At 48.4% G+C, this 18,991-nt stretch overlaps 1 protein-coding gene across 1 annotated transcript; it reads left to right on the top strand.

Annotated features, from left to right (window-relative positions):
• The first annotated feature begins 1,664 nt into the window (after positions 1-1,664).
• Positions 1,665-18,518, top strand: DHRS13 (dehydrogenase/reductase 13). The gene is made up of 5 exons (XM_056865329.1): positions 1,665-1,797; positions 11,182-11,300; positions 12,175-12,298; positions 13,020-13,331; positions 18,259-18,518. Exons 1-5 carry the CDS (start codon positions 1,665-1,667, stop codon positions 18,516-18,518), a joined length of 948 nt encoding a protein of 315 aa, XP_056721307.1.
• The last annotated feature ends 473 nt before the right edge of the window (positions 18,519-18,991 follow it).

The raw sequence follows: 18,991 nt of genomic DNA, 5'->3' as shown, positions 1-18,991 counted from the left end.
CTTACCCCTCACCCCCTTCCGGCTTTTCGCCAGCTTTGCTCCGCATCTCCTCAAAGCGGCACCGGGCACGCCGGCCCATTCCCCAACTGTGGGGCCGGGCCATTTCTCGCCGGCTTGCGAAAGTGAGGTGCTTCGCCCATGCAGGCCCAGCCGCCGGTTGCAAAAGCCGGGTCTCAGGCAGAGGTCTTTCGCATCACGGGCTTGCCTGGTCCCTTTAACTGGAGATGCCGGGGATTGAACCTGGGACCTTCTGCACGCCAAGAAGATGCTCTGCCACTGAGCCCCAGCTCCTCCCCTAAAATGAAGCTACATAGTCAGACCCTCGGTCCATCCAAGTCAGTATTGTCTACCCAGACCAGCAGCGGCTCTCCAGGGTCTCAGGCAGAGGTCTTTCGCATCACCTACTTGCCTGGTCCCTTTAACTGGAGATGCCGAGGATCGAACCTGGGACCTTCTGCATGCCAAGAAGAAGCTCTGCCACTGAGCCACAGCTCCTCCCCTAAAACGAAGCTACATAGTCAGACCCTTGGTCCATCAAAGTCAGTATTGTCTACTCAGACCGGCAGCAGCTCTCCGGGTCTCAGGCACAGGTCTTGCACATCACCTCCTTGCCTTTAACTGGAGGTGCCGGGAATTGAACCCAGGACCTCCCGCATGCCAAGCAGAGGCTCGACCACTGAGTCACAGCCAGGGCCGGATTTAGGTTTGATGAGGCCCTAAGCTCTTGAAGGTCATGGGGCCCTTTATATGTCCAGCTGTCCTTTGTCAACAACAAATTGTCTGTTTTTGGTGTGGAATATATGCTATATGGTAATTTATGGACCTAATAGGTATCTAAAGCCATTTGCACATAACAAAATACGTATTTTATCAAAGTAATTGTTGAACTGAAATACAATTAAGAAGAAGTATATTAATAGTGCAATAATGATTAAGCTCGAACTTAAAATGATTTTTTATTCATAACCAACTTATTTATTTATTTATTTATTTATTTATTTATTTTTATTATGGTTTTATTTTATTTATTGTCGAAGGCTTTCATGGTCAGAGTTCATTGGTTCTCGTAGGTTATCCGGGCTGTGTAACCAGGGTCTTGGTATTTTATTTCCTGACGTTTCGCCAGCAGCTGTGGCCAGCCGGCCACAGCTGCTGGCGAAACGTCAGGAAAGAAAATACCAAGACCCCGGTTACACAGCCCGGATAACCTACGAGAACCAATTTATTTTCTTTGTTTTTTATCTTATATTTTGGAAATGTACATCCAGATTTTTTTTTCCTTTAAATTTTTTTTTGGGGGGGGGCAAGAGAGTGGGGCCCTAAGCTATAGCCTGTTCCGCTTCTAGGTCAATCCTGCACTGGTCACAGCTCCTCCCCGATGGGACCCGAAGCCGACCGCTGCCCTGCCGTTCATCCCCGGGCGGGGGCGGTGCAGATGTTGAGAGGCTGAGATGCTGAGCCGCCAGCGGTGCTGGGAGGAGCGCAGCCCGCTCCGGGTTGGGAAATCCCTGGGGGCGGAGCCTGCGGAGGGCTTGGGTGGGGTGGGGTGGAGCGCCCTGGATCCCCCAGCGGGGAAGCGATCGCTTGCCGCCGCCTGCAGATCGGTTGCTCTCCCGGAGATCTTCCCCGGCCGCTAGCCTGGTGGGCGAGCGAGGCAGGCGGGCATGGCGCTGATGCTGGCGCTGAGCGGGCTGGCGCTGCTGGGCGGCCTCTACCTGTGGCTCTCCTACAACTTCTTGAAAGCGCCCATGTGCCGCAACCGGACGAGCTTGCGGGGCAAGACGGTGCTGATCACCGGTGAGCGGGGGCGGGGAGGGGGGAGTCCCTGCGGCTGGGGAGGGGGCCGCTGCGGAGAAGGCCCCGTCTCCTCGCCTTGCAATATCCCCCCCGCAGGGCCGGATTTAGGTTTGAGGAGGCCCTAAGCGATTGAAGGTCGTGGGGCCCTTGATGCGTCCAGCTACCCTTTGTCGACAGCTTTGCCAACAATATTGGTGTTGAATATAGGCTATGCTTGCAGGGGTTCCCAACCTTTTTTTGACCAGGGACCACTAGGACTTTTTTGTTCGGTGCAGGGACCCCAAGGTCCGAAATAAAAATTCCGAGAATTTGAAAATAAACTTTAATCATAACTGGGCAAGAGTCCAGTAGCACCTTAAAGACTAACAAAAATATTTTCTGGTAGGGTATGAGCTTTCGTGAGCCACAGCTCACTTCTTCAGATACAGCTAGAATGTGAATCCATCGGTCTTTAAGTAGAGGAACAGTATGTAAATATGAATAGCAGGCTTGATGGGATTAGGTGTGATATGCAGAAGAGTCTGTGATGTCCAGGGGACAATCAGTTAATCATAACTGTTAGTTAAACATTAAACTTAGAATAATATTTGCATATATATTTTTATGATAGAGAACTTCTAATTGAAAATATTAATTTATTATGGGTTTATAACTTTGTTTCGCGGACCTTGATTTAGTTCTTGCGGACCCCTGGGGGTCCACGGACCCCCGGTTGGGAACCAGTGGGCTATAGGGTAGGTTCTGGACCTGATAGGCATCTAAAGCCATTTGTACATAACAAAATGTGTACAGTGCCTTCTCGCTTCTTGGCCCAGACGTGCAGCAACTGGTTCCAGTTCAGCTGGTTTGCTGGGATGCTCCAGAGTGAACTAAAACCCACACCCAGCGGGGCTTGCTTCTCTTTGATTAGGAACAATTTTGTGGGCACGTTTTGTGTCAGTTGTGCCGTTCTCTTAGTTCAGGAGGTTTTAATGCCTTCTCGCTTCCAAGGGAGAAAGGGCAGGGCTAAATTAAGGAGAGGGGGCAAGGTGTCTCTGGCCCTGCAAGGGAAGTATAACAGGTAGAAAAATCTGTCTCCTCTGTAGTGAACACATGAAACAGACAGACAGACAGACAGACAGACAGACAGACAGACAGACAGACAGACAGATAGATAGATAGATAATTTATTTGCGGCACTTAGCCAGTCAAAACATGATAAAACGGAAAGCATGGACTAATAGATTCTTACAATCAAAGAATTACAGTCCGAATCTTAAAACATTTTTAAAACATTAAAAAAAAGAATTACAGCTGGGACACATCTGTCAATTGCGCTCTTCGAAGGCGACGAGTTTTCATTGCTGCTAAACAAAGTTTCGCAACCTGAAGAGTGGTTGAAGGATTACCCCCTTGTAGGAGCATCTCAAACCTTTCACCTGCCCTGTCAGGTCTCAATCTCGATAAGAGGGGCTCAATAAACTTCGAATAGGGTAATGTATAGCAATTGCAGTTCAGGAGGGCATGCTCAACAGTTTCTAAGTCTCCTGATTTGCAGGGGCAGAATCTCTCTTCCCAGGGAGTCGTCTTATATTTCCCCTCAAGCAAAGCAGATGGTAAGGCTGCACATCTGGCCAGGGTAAAGGCCCTTCTATAATCATTTATCTCTAAATAGTGGAGATAGGCTGCTAGTGCTAGGATGTGTTTAGTATGGAGGGGTGCAGTGAATAGAGGCGCCCTTGCTAGATCTGTTCGGGCAAAAACGCATGGTCACTTTATCCTCCTTTAATCCCTGTTTTAGCCAAGATCGAACACACATTAGGCAAAACGCATGCATTCGATCCTGGCTGAATCCTGGCTGAAACAGGGATTAAAGGAGGATAAAGTGACCATGCGTTTTCGCCCTTTGTCTCTCGATGTCTTTGATCCTTTGGGATGTAATTAACTTAGTTTGTTCCCACCCTAACTGAAGTAAAGCTGGGGGTGTAAAACCCAAGTTGTTTGATTTGACATCTATGGCTATCACCCATCTGGATCTAAAGGAGTCACATAAGATCACTGGGAGAAGACCATTAGGGTTGAAGTTAGTTTTCAGCCAGAGAGAGATCGAGGACAGGACAATCCTTGCCTCCACCTTCATCATGCCAGTTTTGAAACGTATCAGAGCATTTGGAACACATCTTGGCAATTGCAGGGCAGCTCTAAGGAACTTAGATTGCACACGTTCAATGGAGTAAGACAAGAGGGTGAAGAGTCGAGTTGTGTTCCATATAGCATTTGTGCTAGGGTTTTCGCCTGATAAAGTTTGAGTGCTGCTGGAATGTAAAGTGCCCCTTTGGTCCGGAGGAAATTGATTATCAAATGGGCTGACCTTTCCCCCAAATTGGCTACATGAGTATTATGGGCCAACTTGGATCCAGATGCCTGGATTGTCGTTCCAAGATATTTATATTGGGTGACCTGTTCCAGCCTGTGGCCATTAATTCTCCCCCTCCTATATTTAGGACGTCTACCAAAGGGCATGACTTTTGTTTTATCGTAGTTGATCATCAGGCGTTCTTTCTCGCAAAACGTTGCCACTCTCGTAAGTGCCCTCCTGAGACCAACTGGGGTTCTTGAAAGAATTACCGCATCATCGGCGTGGAGCAGTATATGAATATGCCTGTCCGCCAGTTTAGGAGGATGCAAATCTGGTGCTTTCAATGTGTTAACTAGATTATATAGTAGGCAAAAAGCTGGGGGGCGAGAAGACAGCCCTGCCTAGCACCTCTATAGGTGCTTATGGGGGCAGTAAGATGTCCTCCTCTATTACACCTGACTCTCAGTGCTGTATGTCCGTGCAGGGCTCTCAGCAACATCAGGAGCCTTTTGTCTATGTTTGTGGCTTTAAGCTTGTCCCAATCTCTCTGATAGAGATCAGTTCCCCTGGAGGAAATGGCCGCTTTGGCAATTGGACTCAATGGCATCGAAGCCCCTCCCTTCCCCAAACCCGACCTCCTCAGGCTTCGCCCCCAAAACCTCCCGCCGGTGGTGAAGAGGGACCTGGCAACCCTAGTGATCGGGATCCGGTTTAGCGGATCTGGGCCCCGAGGCTAGTATTCCTTTGGCTCCCAGCCCTGATCTGGAGGCGTGGTGGTGTTTACTAAGGCCGGTGCCAGTCATTTTTGCACCCTAGGCAAGGCTAACTACTTGTGCCTGCCCCCCATGACTAACCAATTTTCAAAAACAGATGTCTTGTAGAAAAATAAAACTTTATAAGACGTTATAATTAATTATATTCCGTAACACTGTTGTGGTACGTACCTTAAAATAAAAAATATATAAATTGTCAGTTGCATTCCCCCGCCCCTAAGAAACTAATCGGTTTAAAACTGCCCCTCAGGCCAGTTCTGCACCCCTCTGAGGTCTGCGCCCTAGGCGACCGCCTAGTTCGCCTAATGGTAGCACCGGCCCTGCGTGTTTGTTAATCTGTTGCAGGCAAGCGAAAATGAACAGGACTTGTGTGGCGTTTCAGAAACGTATCTAAGCTAAAATCTATCCCAAACGTTGTGGGCTTTTCTTGAAAGATTCCCGGGCTCCTGAAATCCTTTGGGTGAACCGGTAACATAACAAGCTTAGATAGGGTGGCCAGCCTCCAGGTGGTGGCTGGCGATCTCCCGCTATTACAACTGATCTTCAGCCGAAAGAGATCAGTTCACCTGGAGAAAAAGGCCGCATTGGCAATTGGACTCTATGGTATGGATGTCCCCTCTCCAAACCCCTTCCTTCCCAAAAACTCCAGGTATTTCCCAACCCAGAGCTGGCAACCCTAACTGTGGGAAATTGACTGTAACCAGGAATGTTTGCAATAATCAAAGGGGAGAGCCAGAAAGGGAAAGCATTTTTCCCAGTCCCCCAAAAAACCCCAACCCCCACTCTACTGGCTGTTGGGAGAATTTTCTTACCCTTCCCCTTTCTCTCGGTCCCTCGTGATCAGCTATCTCTCTGCCTGCCTCTTAGCAGGAGCAGAGTTCAGAGAATTTAACCTTGCACACAAGCCACTCTTAAACAGCACACAGAACAGATAACAGTAACCATGTAGTTTTATTGGATTCACAAAAGAATATACGGTAAGAAATAGGGAAAGGCAATACTTAACTAAATATATATGACAGAAAGTAACAGACTCACAGACAGACAGACAGACAGACAGTAACAAAGGCCTTTGGGTCACTTCCAAAGAGAGAGACAGAGATGGCAACCATTCAACGGGTCTGTGGTCTCTCCGTGGAAGGACAAAGGTCTGAGCATCTGGACACCTTCTTATCGGCTGAATCGGGAGGAGAGGGTCTCAAGCAGACCCCTCCCTGTCACATTCTTGAGGAAATGAGTCTCCACAAATCATGAGGCTGAATTGTTTAGAAATACCTTGTTCCATAATAGGTTTTCCATGTCCAGGTCTCTGACAGCCATCCATTCATCCGTTACTCCTTGTTCATAAATAATTTCCTCCCTGCGTCAGCAGGCACTCTGCTGTCCGTTTTAAATGACCGTGTTACCCCTGCACATAATTTCTAGGTACCTAATGTATTCTGGGTGGCTAACTGTTAGTAATGCAAATCTCCTGTTACTTTCTAAGGTCAGGATCCTAATGGAAAAGTTGGGGTCAGCTAGAGGGCTGCTTTCTGAAAGCCTTAGTCAGGTTTTGTGTGACTATAGGTTATAATATTAAGGTATGAATGTGGTTATTCTTAACCCAAATTATAAATATTCTCGCCACCCTGGCATCTTCTTATTTTACCAGATGCTTTACAACAACCCTGGGAGGTAGACTAGGAAAAGACAGAGAAAGTAGCAGCAGGTTATCCAGAGAGTAATAGAACGGCTCAGACTGGCTTCTCCTCCTCCAGTGGAGTATGGCACTTCAATGAACCAGCCCATGATGGAATCTGACTACAAGAATTCATTTCCATCGAGGCTTGAAATCCTCTTCTTTGAACCAGAGCAGCTCTTTTCCTGCCAGCTCTCATTGGACTTTAGCCCAGACATGCTGCAGCGGGTTCCAGTTGAACTGGTTTGCTGGGATGCTCCAGAGTGAACTAAAACCCACACCCGGCGGGGCTTGCTTCTCTTCATTTGTGCTGTTCTCTCAGTTCAGGAGGTTTTAATGCCTTCTCGCTTCCAAGGGAGAAAGGGCAGGGCTAAATTAAGGAGAGGGGGCAAGGTGTCTCTGGCCCTGCAAGGGAAGTATAACAGGTAGAAAAAACTGTAGTGAACACATGAAGCTGCCTTCTGCTGAATCAGACCCTTGGTCCATCAAAGTCAGTGTTGTCTACTCAGACCGGCAGCAGCACTCCAGGGTCTCAGGCGGAGGTCTTTCACATCACCTACTTGCCTCGTCCCTTTGACTGGAGATGCCGGGGATTGAACCTGGGACCTTCTACATGCCAAGCTGAGCCACAGCCACTCCTCACATGCACTGATCCTTCTGGAGACTGTATGACATCTGGCCCTCTGGACAGATGTGGGTGGGCCTCTTAAATCTACCATGCTGACATGTGGACTGAGGGAAGAGGAAAGTTCTCCCTCATCCCCAGCCAAGGAAGGAGTCCTAAAAATCGTTCTAAACACAAACTAGGCCAATCCTAAGAACTCCCAGAGAACTGCTTTAATCTTGTACTTTGCTGAGTGCTGGAGAGGGGCAGCGATTGCCTTGGGATTTGGGGAATGAGATTTCCAGATGAAAGAGTAGTAGTTCTTGTTGTTTTTTAACCAAAGTGGACTAATAGCTATCAAGATAACTGTGAAGCCATTATGATTTTGTATTCAAATACCTATTTAACTTATTTTACTTATTTACTGAGGGCAGCAGGAAAAGAGGAAGACCCAACAAGAGATGGATTGACTCAATAAAGGAAGCCACAGCCTTCAATTTGCAAGATCTGAACAAGGCTGTCAAAGATAGGACATTTTGGAGGACTTTCATTCATAGGGTCACCATGAGCCGGAAGCGACTTGATGGCACTTAACACACACATTTTTTAATAACTTAGTAATTTAGCTTATCTAGATTCGAGTCCATTAGCACCTTAGGGACCAACAAGATTTTTTAGGATAAGTGCTTTGAAGAGTCAAAGCTCCCTTCGGAAAGCTCGTACCCAAATAAATCTCGTTAGTCTGTAAGGTGCTACTGGACTTGAATCTTGCTGTTCTACTTCAGACCAACATGGTTGCCCTCTGAAAGTAAATTAGCATATAAAATTATATAAATTATATATATTTCAAATTATATAAAAATTTGAAATGTGTCAGGCCTTTGCTCCAATGACAGGGCCCTTGCAATGAGTGGTTAAAAGCGGTGGTTTGGAGCTGTGGACTCTGATCGAGAGAACCGGGTTTGATTCCCCACTCCTCCACATGAGCGGCGGAGGCTAATCTGGTGAACCGGGTTGGTTTCCCCACTCCTACACTTGAAGCCAGCTGGGTGGCCTCGGGCTAATCACAACTCTCTCAGTCCCACCTACCTCACAGGGTGTCTGTTGTGGGGAGGGACTGGGAAGGTGATTGTAAGCCAATTATTCTTGCTTAAGCGGCATATAAAAACCAACTCTTCTTCAACTACTGCCAGATCTGGGTGTGTCACGCAAATTACATGGTAGCAGGTTGTTCAGGAGAGGTGTGCAGTGGCTGCTGTCACACAGTAGCAATTTGCCAGATAATCATCTGGCATAACTCCCGGTCCCTGGTACAAGTTGTGCAGTAGCAAGTCTTCTGTGGTTTGTTTATCTTGTTAAATTTATTTTAAAAAAACCCCGCCAAACCTGGGTTCACATAAATATAAATTATATCATAAAACACAATAAAACATTGGTTAAAGGCAGCCCGTAAAGTCAGTGACAAGCAATAGCATATATCCAGAAGGCATAACTAGTATGATATATAGGCCACTGCTGTATTCCACATCCCAAAGATACAATGATTTGGGGTGGGGGGTGAGCAGGGTAGGGAGGCCAGCCTTGATGGTGGAAAAAAAAACGTAGCTGGGCTCATTAGGGTTGCCAGCCTCCAGGTACTGTTGTAATAAAGAATAGTAAGGGGCTCTCAATGATTACTGAGAAAACGTCAGGATGTGACATCACCCCATGGGTCAGGAATGACCCGGTGCTTGCACAGGGGACCTTTACCTTTTTACTCAATGATTATACAAAATCACAAGTATTCAATTTGACATATAACAGTTTACTGTGTCCACATTACAACACTAAGACAACAAAGTGCCAAGTGATTCTCTGTGTTACAAACAATCAACATACAAAACAATAGTTTAGAACTTTGTTTCAATCATCAGACTTGCATTTTTTCTATATCCTTAATCATCTACATGTGCAAAAAAAATTTCACTATATAGTTGTTTAATTTTACTCTTTTTAACAATATAGCAAAAGCAGTTTTCTAATGCCACTAAACAAGGATACAATGTGGCTGTGAATCGTAAAGTTGACAATGTAGCTCAACGAGATATGACGCTATTATACAAGAATGTCGAAGAAGAAAAAGGCAACGTAGCTAGATTAAATATAATGCTACAGTGCAAGATAGTGATGGGACTTGGAAACGCAGTCCGGATTAACAGTCACGCTTTCACTGCTCAAGGCAGCTTCATCATCCAAGATTTCCAGTTCACTGTTATTCCTACAAAGTATATCCACAAAATTACAATAAGATGTCTGTTCTTGTCTTATAATGTATTTATCAAAGTAAAAGTAGAAGAGCGAGCATACCTTGAAGGCAACAATATTTGGCATAAATTTATTTGGCATAAAAACCTCCCACCTATGGTGAAGAGGGGCCTAGCTCTGTCTTGCAGGCCCCGTTGCTGCCAGGCCTAGCCCAGTAAGTCCTCCCTCCAGGGCAGGGAGGAAGGGAGCAGCAGGGGTGGACTGAGAGGCCAGAATGGACAAGGAGAGGGCCCTCCCCCTGCCTTTTACTGACGGAAACCAAGGGTTGAAGGCTGGCAGTATTGTTGTGGTTGTCTAGTAACCACCACAATGTCCACTGGGACTCACAGAGCATTTATTTCTTAAAGCTCCAGGTGATGTTTCTTGTATTGGGCGGGGGTTAACCTCCCCCTTTTTTTAAAGACTTCAGATTTTAATGCAAATTTGGGACTTTTCTCAAGTTTGTAGTAAGGTTTGTCTTGTCTGTTCATGGCCCTAATCTGCGAATTTAAGAATCCGCATCTAGGGCCAGGATGAGAATTACATATAATGGATGATAAATGCCTGTTTTCTCCAAGCAAATTTGTGACTATGCCCAATACTTAAAGGGTGAGCGAGCTGCAAACTGAAACTATGAAAAGAAACGATGCTATTTTAGCAGTTTAGTCTCAGCATTTGCCACCAAAGAGGTGGGGGTGGGAAATAAAAGTTAAAAAATATAAATATAAATTTTGTAGTAAAGAACAAAGCGTGTGGTTTGGACAGACCATCTATATGAATATTAAGAAACTTTATAACATTGAAAACACTGAACATTTCAATGTGTTATCATCATACACAACATACCCTATTAATTGTGAACCAAACTAGTCACATTTACTTAATAAATAAATCCTTGAACATGTAATGTACATATACAGTACAAACAAGAACCCTTATTCCCTAATGCAGGAGATCGTCATACATAAAAATCTTTACGCATTTTAAGTAGAATTTCAGTCCTTTCAAACAAAGTATTTCTTTTTTAGGGCTCCCAAAAATTTCCAAATTTTTCTGTTGGAAAAATTGAACGAAAGGTGTTAATTAAAAATGGGGAAATCGGGGGGGGGGGTCTCAATGTCTTTGTTTTTTGGGGGAGGTAATATCTCTAGAAGCCATTCATGAAACATAGCTGAGGGGGGGTTATGATAGTATTCACTAGGAAGTATCTATTCTCTTGTCTACATCCCATTCATTGCTTCCAGATGACTGGGGAGGGGAAATTTTAAGACAAACTGGGGGAGTGCTGCTTGCTTTTCTAGGCCTTTCTAGAAAGGGGTGTAGTTTCATAAGGTAGCTTCATAAGGAAACCACAGGTGGCCTGCTTTTGCTCTTGCATGCCCCAAACTTTCCTTTGTGGTTGCCGTTGCCTTTGCTTTTACACGCACCAGGCTTGCAAATACGTTTTTGGCCTGCTTTCCAGATTTAGGCTCCTTATCAGTTTGCGGCTACTTCTTAGGAACTGTGTGGTAAGCTTGCATTAGGAACGGAAGATTGTTCACATCCTGCTTCTGTATCAGTTGAGCTGGTTGAAAATCCATTCTGTGATATGCAAAGAGGTTTGAACGGTGTTGGGAACTGGGGCAGATTTGTGCTTGCTCACACGGCAGAGGCTGGGCTGCTCTAGTTCACCTCTCGCCAACTTCATCTCTCTGCTGGCCTTTTCCAGGTGGAAACAAAGGGATTGGGGAAAAAACAGCACTGGATCTAGCCCAGAGAGGAGCTCGTGTCATCCTGGCCTGCCGTGACAAAGCACGAACAGAATCAGCAGTCTCTAACATCCGGAGGGTGAGCGTTCCCTGCCTTCCTCAAAAGGGTGTTGTTTCATGCACTGAATCTCCAGTCCCTCCCAGGGGGAGGGTCGAGTATCAGGGTTACTCCATGAACGCATTTGAACACATGAAGCTGCCTTCTACTGAATCAGACCCTTGATCCAACAAAGCCAATATTGTCTACTCAGACCGGCAGGGGCTCTCCAGGGTCTCAGGCAGGGGTCTTTCACATCACCTACTTGCCTAGTCCCTTTAAGTGGAGATGTCGGGGATTGAACCTGGGACCTTCTGCATGCCAAGCAGATGCTCTACCAGTGAGCCACAGCCCCTCCTCCCCTTGTAAGGGCCATAGCTCAGTGGTGGAGCCTCTTCTTGGCATGCAGAAGGTCCCAGGTTCAATCCCTGGCATCTCCAGTTAAAGCGACTAGGCAAGTAGGTGATGTGAAAGACCCCTGCCTGAGACCCTGGAGAGCCCCTGCCGGTCTGAGTAGACAATGCTGGCTTTGATGGACCAAGGGTCTGATTCATTATAAGACAGCTTCATGTGTTCCTCAAATGTGTTAATGTGTACCTGTTGTGGGGAGAGGAAGGGAAAGCAAATGTAAGCTGCTTTGAGACTCCTTAAAAGCAGAGAAAATCGGGGTCTTCCAACTGAGAGTAGCTTGGCTTTGGGCTGGCAAATATTGCCAAATCCTGCAAATGGCAGCAGCCGCTAAATCCTACTGTCAAGGAGAAGCTTTCCCACACACCTACCTGGTCTCCTGGATGCTTCCATTTTAGCCTCATTCCAGCTCTGGCTGCTGCTGCAAGTGTAGGGAAACTTATCTGCTTTGCTCCCTGTGTCATTGAATCTGTTATAAGCACTTCCCCCAACTTTTCTCTGCCCTCAGGAAAGCGGGAACAATGAGGTTCTCTTCATGAGCTTGGATCTGGCTGACCTGAGCTCGGTGCGAGCGTTTGCGGATGAGTTCCTGAGATCCGAGCCTCGCCTCGACATTCTTATCAACAATGCAGGTGAGAAGAGGAGTTGGTTTTTCTATGCCATTTTCTCTACCTTTTAAGGAGAATCAAACCAGCTTACAATAGCCTTCCCCTCCCCACAACAGACATCTTGTGAGGTAGGTGGAGCTGAGAGAGTTCGGAGAGAACTGTGACTGGCCCAAGGTCACCCAGCAGGCTTCATGTGGAGGAGTGGGGAATCAAACCGGGTTCTCCAGATTAAGAGTCTGCTGCTCAGGTAGAGGAGTGAGGAATCAAACCCGGTTCACCAGAGTAAGAGTCCGCCGCTCAGGTGGAGGTGTGGGAAATCAAACCCGGTTCTCCAGATTAGAGTCCGCCGCTCATGTGGAGTGGGGAATCAAACCCGGTTCACCAGATTAGAGTCTGCCGCTCAGGTGGAGGAGTGGGGAATCAAACCCGGTTCACCAGATTAAGAGTCCGCCTCTCATGTGGAGGAGCAGGGAATCAAACCCAGTTCACCAGATTAGAGTCCACCACTCCTAACCAATACACCACGCTGTCTCTTAGGGCGACTTGGGGCAGAGATGTGCAGGCAGGCGTAGTTTCCTGCTCAGTGCAGAACACAGGTCAGGAATAATGGAGTGAAGAAAAGTGGGGCGGCCAGTCCCAAGGGATTCCTTTATTGCTCCTTTCTGGTGGTTTGGGAAGTTCCTTCCAACAAGAAAGGCCCTGGTGTACAGTTGCAATTGTTTAATGCTGCCGTGTTCCCGAACAGGTGTTTCGGCCGGGGGCAGAAGTGCCGATGGGTTCAACTTGACTTTCCAGGTTAACCACCTCGGCCACTTCCTGCTGACCAACCTCCTGTTGGACCGACTGAAGCGCTGTGCTCCAAGCCGCGTGGTGGTGGTGGCGTCACAAGCCCATCGGGTAGGAAGGATCGACTTTCAGAACATCCACAAGCCAGTAGATGGGCTGCTGAAGTTTTACCAGGCCTACTGCCACAGCAAGTTGGCCAATATCCTGCATACGCGAGAGCTGGCTAACAGGCTGGAAGGGACCAACGTTACCTGCTACGCTGTTCATCCAGGTGGGTGAACTTAGCTCTTGCAAAGCTAACGAGGTACGGTTGTGGGACCCTTGCAGGTCCATCGAGGGTGGCCTCGTTTTCGCAACCCTGGAATGCGAACTGCTTCCTTTTGCGCATTGGTCACAAAGGAATCTCAGCTCTGATTTCTGCCTGCTTGTGTCTTCTAAATAGAAACATAGAGGTGGAAGGGACCTCAAGGGTCATCCAGTTAAACCAGGGGTGGGGCACCTTTTTTCCGCCAAGGGCCATTTGGATATTTATAATATCATTCGCGGGCCATACAAAATTATCAACTTAAAAATTAGCCGACCAAGCCCCAAGCAGGCAGCTTCCCCAGATGACACACACACACCGGCACGGGCAAGCAGGCAGGCATCCAGCCAGTGGCGTACTCGCCCACCTGGTGGCACAGGATGGCCTGTTGCACCAGCCGGGCATAGCCGTCCGGTCGCACACCAGAGTTTCTCCTGCTCCACATGGTCGGGGCTGGATTCTACAGCCGGCTCCTGCTACCTCCGCCTGCAGTGATGAAATGAGGATACACTGGCTAAGAACTCCCCCCCCCCCCGCACATTCTGGCCCTGCCCCCTTTAACCCCTCCATTGTCACCACTTCCGCCCCCAGCCCTCTTGTAGTACAGAGGGAATACGTTTCTCCATGGCCTAGGCGGGAAAGGGTTAACACAGTCTCTTGGGGGTCCTAGCAGCTCCATAGCTAACGACTCTTCTGCAAGGGGGGGAAAGAGGTTCCTTTTCTCAGCAAAACAAACTCACATCCGCCTTGAATAGAGGCTATTCCTGTCTGCAGGAGAGGGTGGATCACCAGTCCTAGATCCTTCTGAGCTAGAGATCTGCCAGGACCCACGAAGGGCCAGACCAAATGATTTCGCAGGCCTTAAACGCCCTGCCCCCCAGGCCTGACGTTCCCCACCCCTGAGTTAAACCCTGCACAGTGCAGGAAAATCACTACCCTCCCCCCACTGACCCCTGCTCTATACCCAGAGGATGGCCAAAAAACCCTCCAGGATCCTTGGCCAATCTGGCTTGGAGGACAATTCCTTCCTGCCCCCAAAGTGGCGATCGGACCAATGTTCCCTGCCATGTGCCAGAAAGCCGGCATGGTGTAGTAGTTAGAGTGCTGGACTAGGATCTGGGATAAGGTTGCCAGATCCCTCCTGACTACTGTCAGGGAATGGCAGTAGGGTTGCCATATCCAGGTTGGAAAACTCCTGGAGATTTGGGGATGGAGCCTGGGGAGGACAGGAACCTTAGTGGGGTACAAGCCACAGAGTCCACCCTTCGAAGCATCAATTTTCTCCAGGGGAACACATCACTGTACACAAATGAACACATGAAGCTGCCTTACACTGAATCAGTCCATCCAAGTCAGTATTGTCTACTCAAACCAGCAGTGGCTCTCCAGGGTCTCAGGCAGAGGTCTTTCACATCACCTACTTGCCTGGTCCCTTTAACTGGAGATGCCGGGGATTGAACCTGGGACCTTCTGCATGCCAAGCAGATGCTCTACCACTGAGCCACAGCACCCCCACCCCCCGGGAATCCCCAAATCCCACCAGGAGGCTGGCAACCCTAATCTGGGAGATGCCAGTTCAAATCCCCACTCTGCCATGGAAGCTTGCCGGGTGACCTTGGGCCAAGGGACACTCTCGCAGCCTAGCCTACCTCACAAGGTGGTTGTGAGGATAAAATGAAGAAGGGTGGAACGTTGTATGTCACTTTGGGTCCCCATTGGGGAGAAACGTGGAGTATAAATGAAGTAAAGTAACATAAAGAATTGGATGGGGATCATGCCATCTACTGGCAGCTGAATCTTCTGAACATTCTGAAGTCCTGCCAGGACCAGCTAATACCGTGTTGGCGAACCTATGGCACGCGTGCCGACTCCGGCACGCGTCGCCCTCTCTGCTGGCACGCACGGCTCAGCTGGGCGGCGGGGCCCCTGCCCTCCCAGCCGCCAGCTTTGAACTGCTCTGTGCTGCCTGCAGGCAGCGCGGAGCAGTTCAAAGGCCCCACCCCCTTCCCTGGACTCTCCGCCGCCCAGCCTTTCCCCTCTCCCCCCCTCCCAGGCCAAAAAACCCTTTGCAGGGCGCACGAGGCAGCCGCCGCCCTCCAGCCCCCTTCTCCCTCCCCCCCCCCGGCCAAAAACCCCTTTGCAGACTAAGGAGGCCAACACAGAGCGGCAGCGCCTCCTTAAAAGCGGCCACACATGGCTGGCCTCCACTGTTGGCTTGCTAGTCGCTAGAGGAGATGGTAGGTTGGTAAATTGCTCCTCCTAACCCGAGTCCGCCTCCCTCCCCGAGTCCCCGGGGTAGTTCTCCCGACCTGGACTGGAGTCTGCTGTGTTTCCAAGTGCATCTCTTCCCCCGCTCCCGTTTCCTTTCCTCCCAGCCTGGGCTGGAAATGAAGCAGCAACTTTCCTTAGTTGGAGGGGGAGGGTAGTTTTCCCAACCTGGAGCCTGCGGTGTGTCCAAGTGCATCTCTTCTCCCCGCCCCCCGTTTCTTTCCTCCCAGCCTGGGCTGGAAAGAAGAAGCTACTTTCCTTAGTTGGAGGGAGAGGGTAGTTTTCCCAACCTGGAGCCTGCGGTGTTTCCAAGTGCATCTCTTCTCTCCCCCACCCCATTTTCTTTCCTCCCAGCCTGGGCTGGAATTCTCTCCTCTGATCCTGGAGAGAATAGGGATGCATCATGACTAGTATCCATTTTGACTAGTAGTCATGAATACCCTTCTCCTCCATGAACATGTCCACTCCCCTCTTAAAACCTTCCAAGTTGGCAGCCATCACCACACCCTGGGGAAGGGAGTTCCACAATTTAACTATGTGTTGTATAAAGGAATACTTCCTTTTATCCGTTTTGAGTCTCTTCACCCTCCAGTCTGGCGGCAGGGGGGAAGGAGAGGAGAGTTCTCCCTTTTCTTTCCACCCAGCCTGGGCTGGGCAAGAGGCAGGAGCTGCCCTTTACTCACCCGCAGGAGAGGCAGGCACTGGCCTTGGCTGGCTTGGGAAAAGGGATGTATTAAAATGAATGAGAGGATTGCCCATTTGAAACAGTGAGAGAGGCTGCACAGCCCATTGAAGATAATGGGAGCCAGGATTGCCCATTGACTTGCATGCGCTCCTTTGAAATAGGTTACAGCACAAAAAATTGCAAAGAAAATGTGGCATAGATATTCCATTAAGGTCTCTGGGCCTAGCTACATTACTCTGCGACTGGAATGACAGCTGCCAGGACTAGTAGAAGTGTTCTGCGACTGGAATGACTAGCCTTGGAGTGGAATGACAGCCCCTGAGATTAGGAGAATGATTCTGCAACTGCAGTAACAGCCCCAGGAGTGGAATGACAGCCCCTGGGACTAGCAGAAGTGTTCTGGGACTGGAATGACAGCCCCCAGAGTGGAATGACAGCCCGGTCATTCCAGTCCCAGAACACTTCTGGTAGTCCCAGAGGCTGTCATTGCACTCTGGGGGCTGTCATTCTAGTCCCAGAATAATGTAGCTAGGCTCAGAAACCTTACTGGAAAATCCATTCCACATTGTTTTTGCTACTCTTTCACCATGAAGCTAAGGGTGGCTCATTTATTTAGCCTTAGTTTTATCCTTACAGCACTCCTCAGAGATAGCAAGAGACACCGTGTGTGTGTGTAAGTGTGGTTTCCATGGTAGAGTAGGGATTTGAACCTGGGTTTCTCAGATCCTAGTCTGACAACCACTATATCATGCTGGAGAACAACCAGGAAATTGTTAATCATTTAAGCTAATTAAAACCTCAGTATTCAGGTTAAATTTCCGTGTTGGCACTTGGCGATAAATAAGTGGGTTTTGGGTTGCAGTTTGGGCACTCCGTTTCTAAAAGGTTTGCCATCACTGAGCTAATACCTTCCTTGGAACCAATTAAGAAGTTACAGGGAAGTCAGCAAACTTTGAAGTTCACACCTCCGGTCCCCCAGCGTTGCCAGTGCTTAAGGGCCTTGGTGGGTGCTTCTCAAAGAACATAAGAAAAGCCATGCTGGATCAGACCAAGGCCCATCAAGTCCAGCAGTCTGTTCACACAGTGGCCAACCAGGTGCCTCCAGGAAGTCCCCAAACAAGACGACTTCAACAGCATTCTGCCTGAGTTCCACAGCACCTCATATATTAGGCATGCTCTTCTGATACTGGAGAGAATAGGTATGCATCATCACTAGTATTCATTTTTACTAGCAGCCATGGATAGCCCTCTCCTCTATGAACACGTCCACTCCCCTCTTAAAGCCTTCCAAGTTGGCAGCCATTACCACATCCTGGGGCAGGGAGTTCCACAATTTAACAGCGTTGTGTGAAGAAATACTTCCTTTTATCTGTTTTGAATCTCTCACCCTCCAGCTTCAGAAGATGACCCTGCATTCTGGTATTTTGAGAGAGGGAGAAAAGCTTCTCCCTGGCCACTCTCTCCATACCATGCATAATTTTGTAGACTTCTACCATATCTCCCCTTAACTGCCTTCTTTCCAAACTAAACAATCCTATGTGTTTTAACCGCTCCTCACAGGGCAGTTGCTCTAGTCCCCTGATCATTTTGGTTGCTCTTTTCTGCACCTTCTCAAGCTCTGCAATATCTTTTTTGGGTGTGGTGACCAGAACTGTACACAGTATTCCAAGTGTGGTCTCACCATAAATTTGTCTAAGGGCAGTATGACAGCAGTAGTTTTATTCTCTATTCCTTGTCTAATTATGGCCAGCATGGAATTTGCCTTTTTCACAGCAACCGCACACTGGGTTAACATCTGGAAATGGCCCTGCTGTACTCTCGCGTTTTGCTTTCTGATTAGTAGCAGCACTTGGGGGATACTCCACCTCCCAAGGAACAGATCCCCTCTCATCCCTGACCCACCTTGGTCTAACAAGATCTATGGTTTCCTTTGACTTTCAGGGTTCGTCGACACAGAACTCATTCACCAATTTCTCATCTGGTGCAAGCCCATCCTCTTTCTCACCAGACTCTTCCTACGCAATCCTGTGGAAGGAGCTCAGACTTCTATCTATTGCGCCACTCAGGAGGGGATTGAAATGTTCAGCGGCCACTATTTTGCCAACTGCAAGCTCCAGGAGCCGTACCCCCAAGCCCGGAACGACGCCGTCGCCAAGAAGCTTTGGGAATTCAGTGAGAAACTGTTGGGGCTCGCCAAGTAAACTCCTTTGTGCCTGGAGGGTGGCATCTCTAGCATTGGGGAGACTGGGAAGGGGGAACTTGCAGCCCATTCCTGACTTCCTAGGACAGTGATGGCGAACCTTTTAGAGACCAAGTGCCCAAACTGCAACCCAAAACCCACTTATTTATCTCAAAGTGCCAACACAGCTAGAAGTCCACATGGGGCTAGGGGTTGCCAGGTCCCTCTTTGCCACCTGTGGGAGGTTTTTGGGGCGGAGCCTGAGGAGGGTGGGGTTTGGGGAGGGACTTCAATGCCATAGAGTCCAATTGCCAAAGCGGCCATTTTCTCCAGGTGAACTGAAATAGCAGATCTCCTGCTACTACTACCTGGAGGTTGGCAACCCTGCATGGGCGACTGAGCGGGGGAAGGAAAGCAGCTGGAGCATAGTCCCCACCCCTTCAGTTTGGGTGTTTTTCCGTTATCTTCATACGAATTTAAAAAGACTGTTATGCG

The sequence above is a fragment of the Euleptes europaea genome, chromosome 19, assembly GCF_029931775.1.
Source record: "Euleptes europaea isolate rEulEur1 chromosome 19, rEulEur1.hap1, whole genome shotgun sequence".
Taxonomy (NCBI): Eukaryota; Metazoa; Chordata; class Lepidosauria; order Squamata; family Sphaerodactylidae; genus Euleptes; species Euleptes europaea.
The sequence above is the reverse complement of the archived record's forward strand: the minus strand, read 5'-3'. Positions and strand labels throughout refer to the sequence as shown.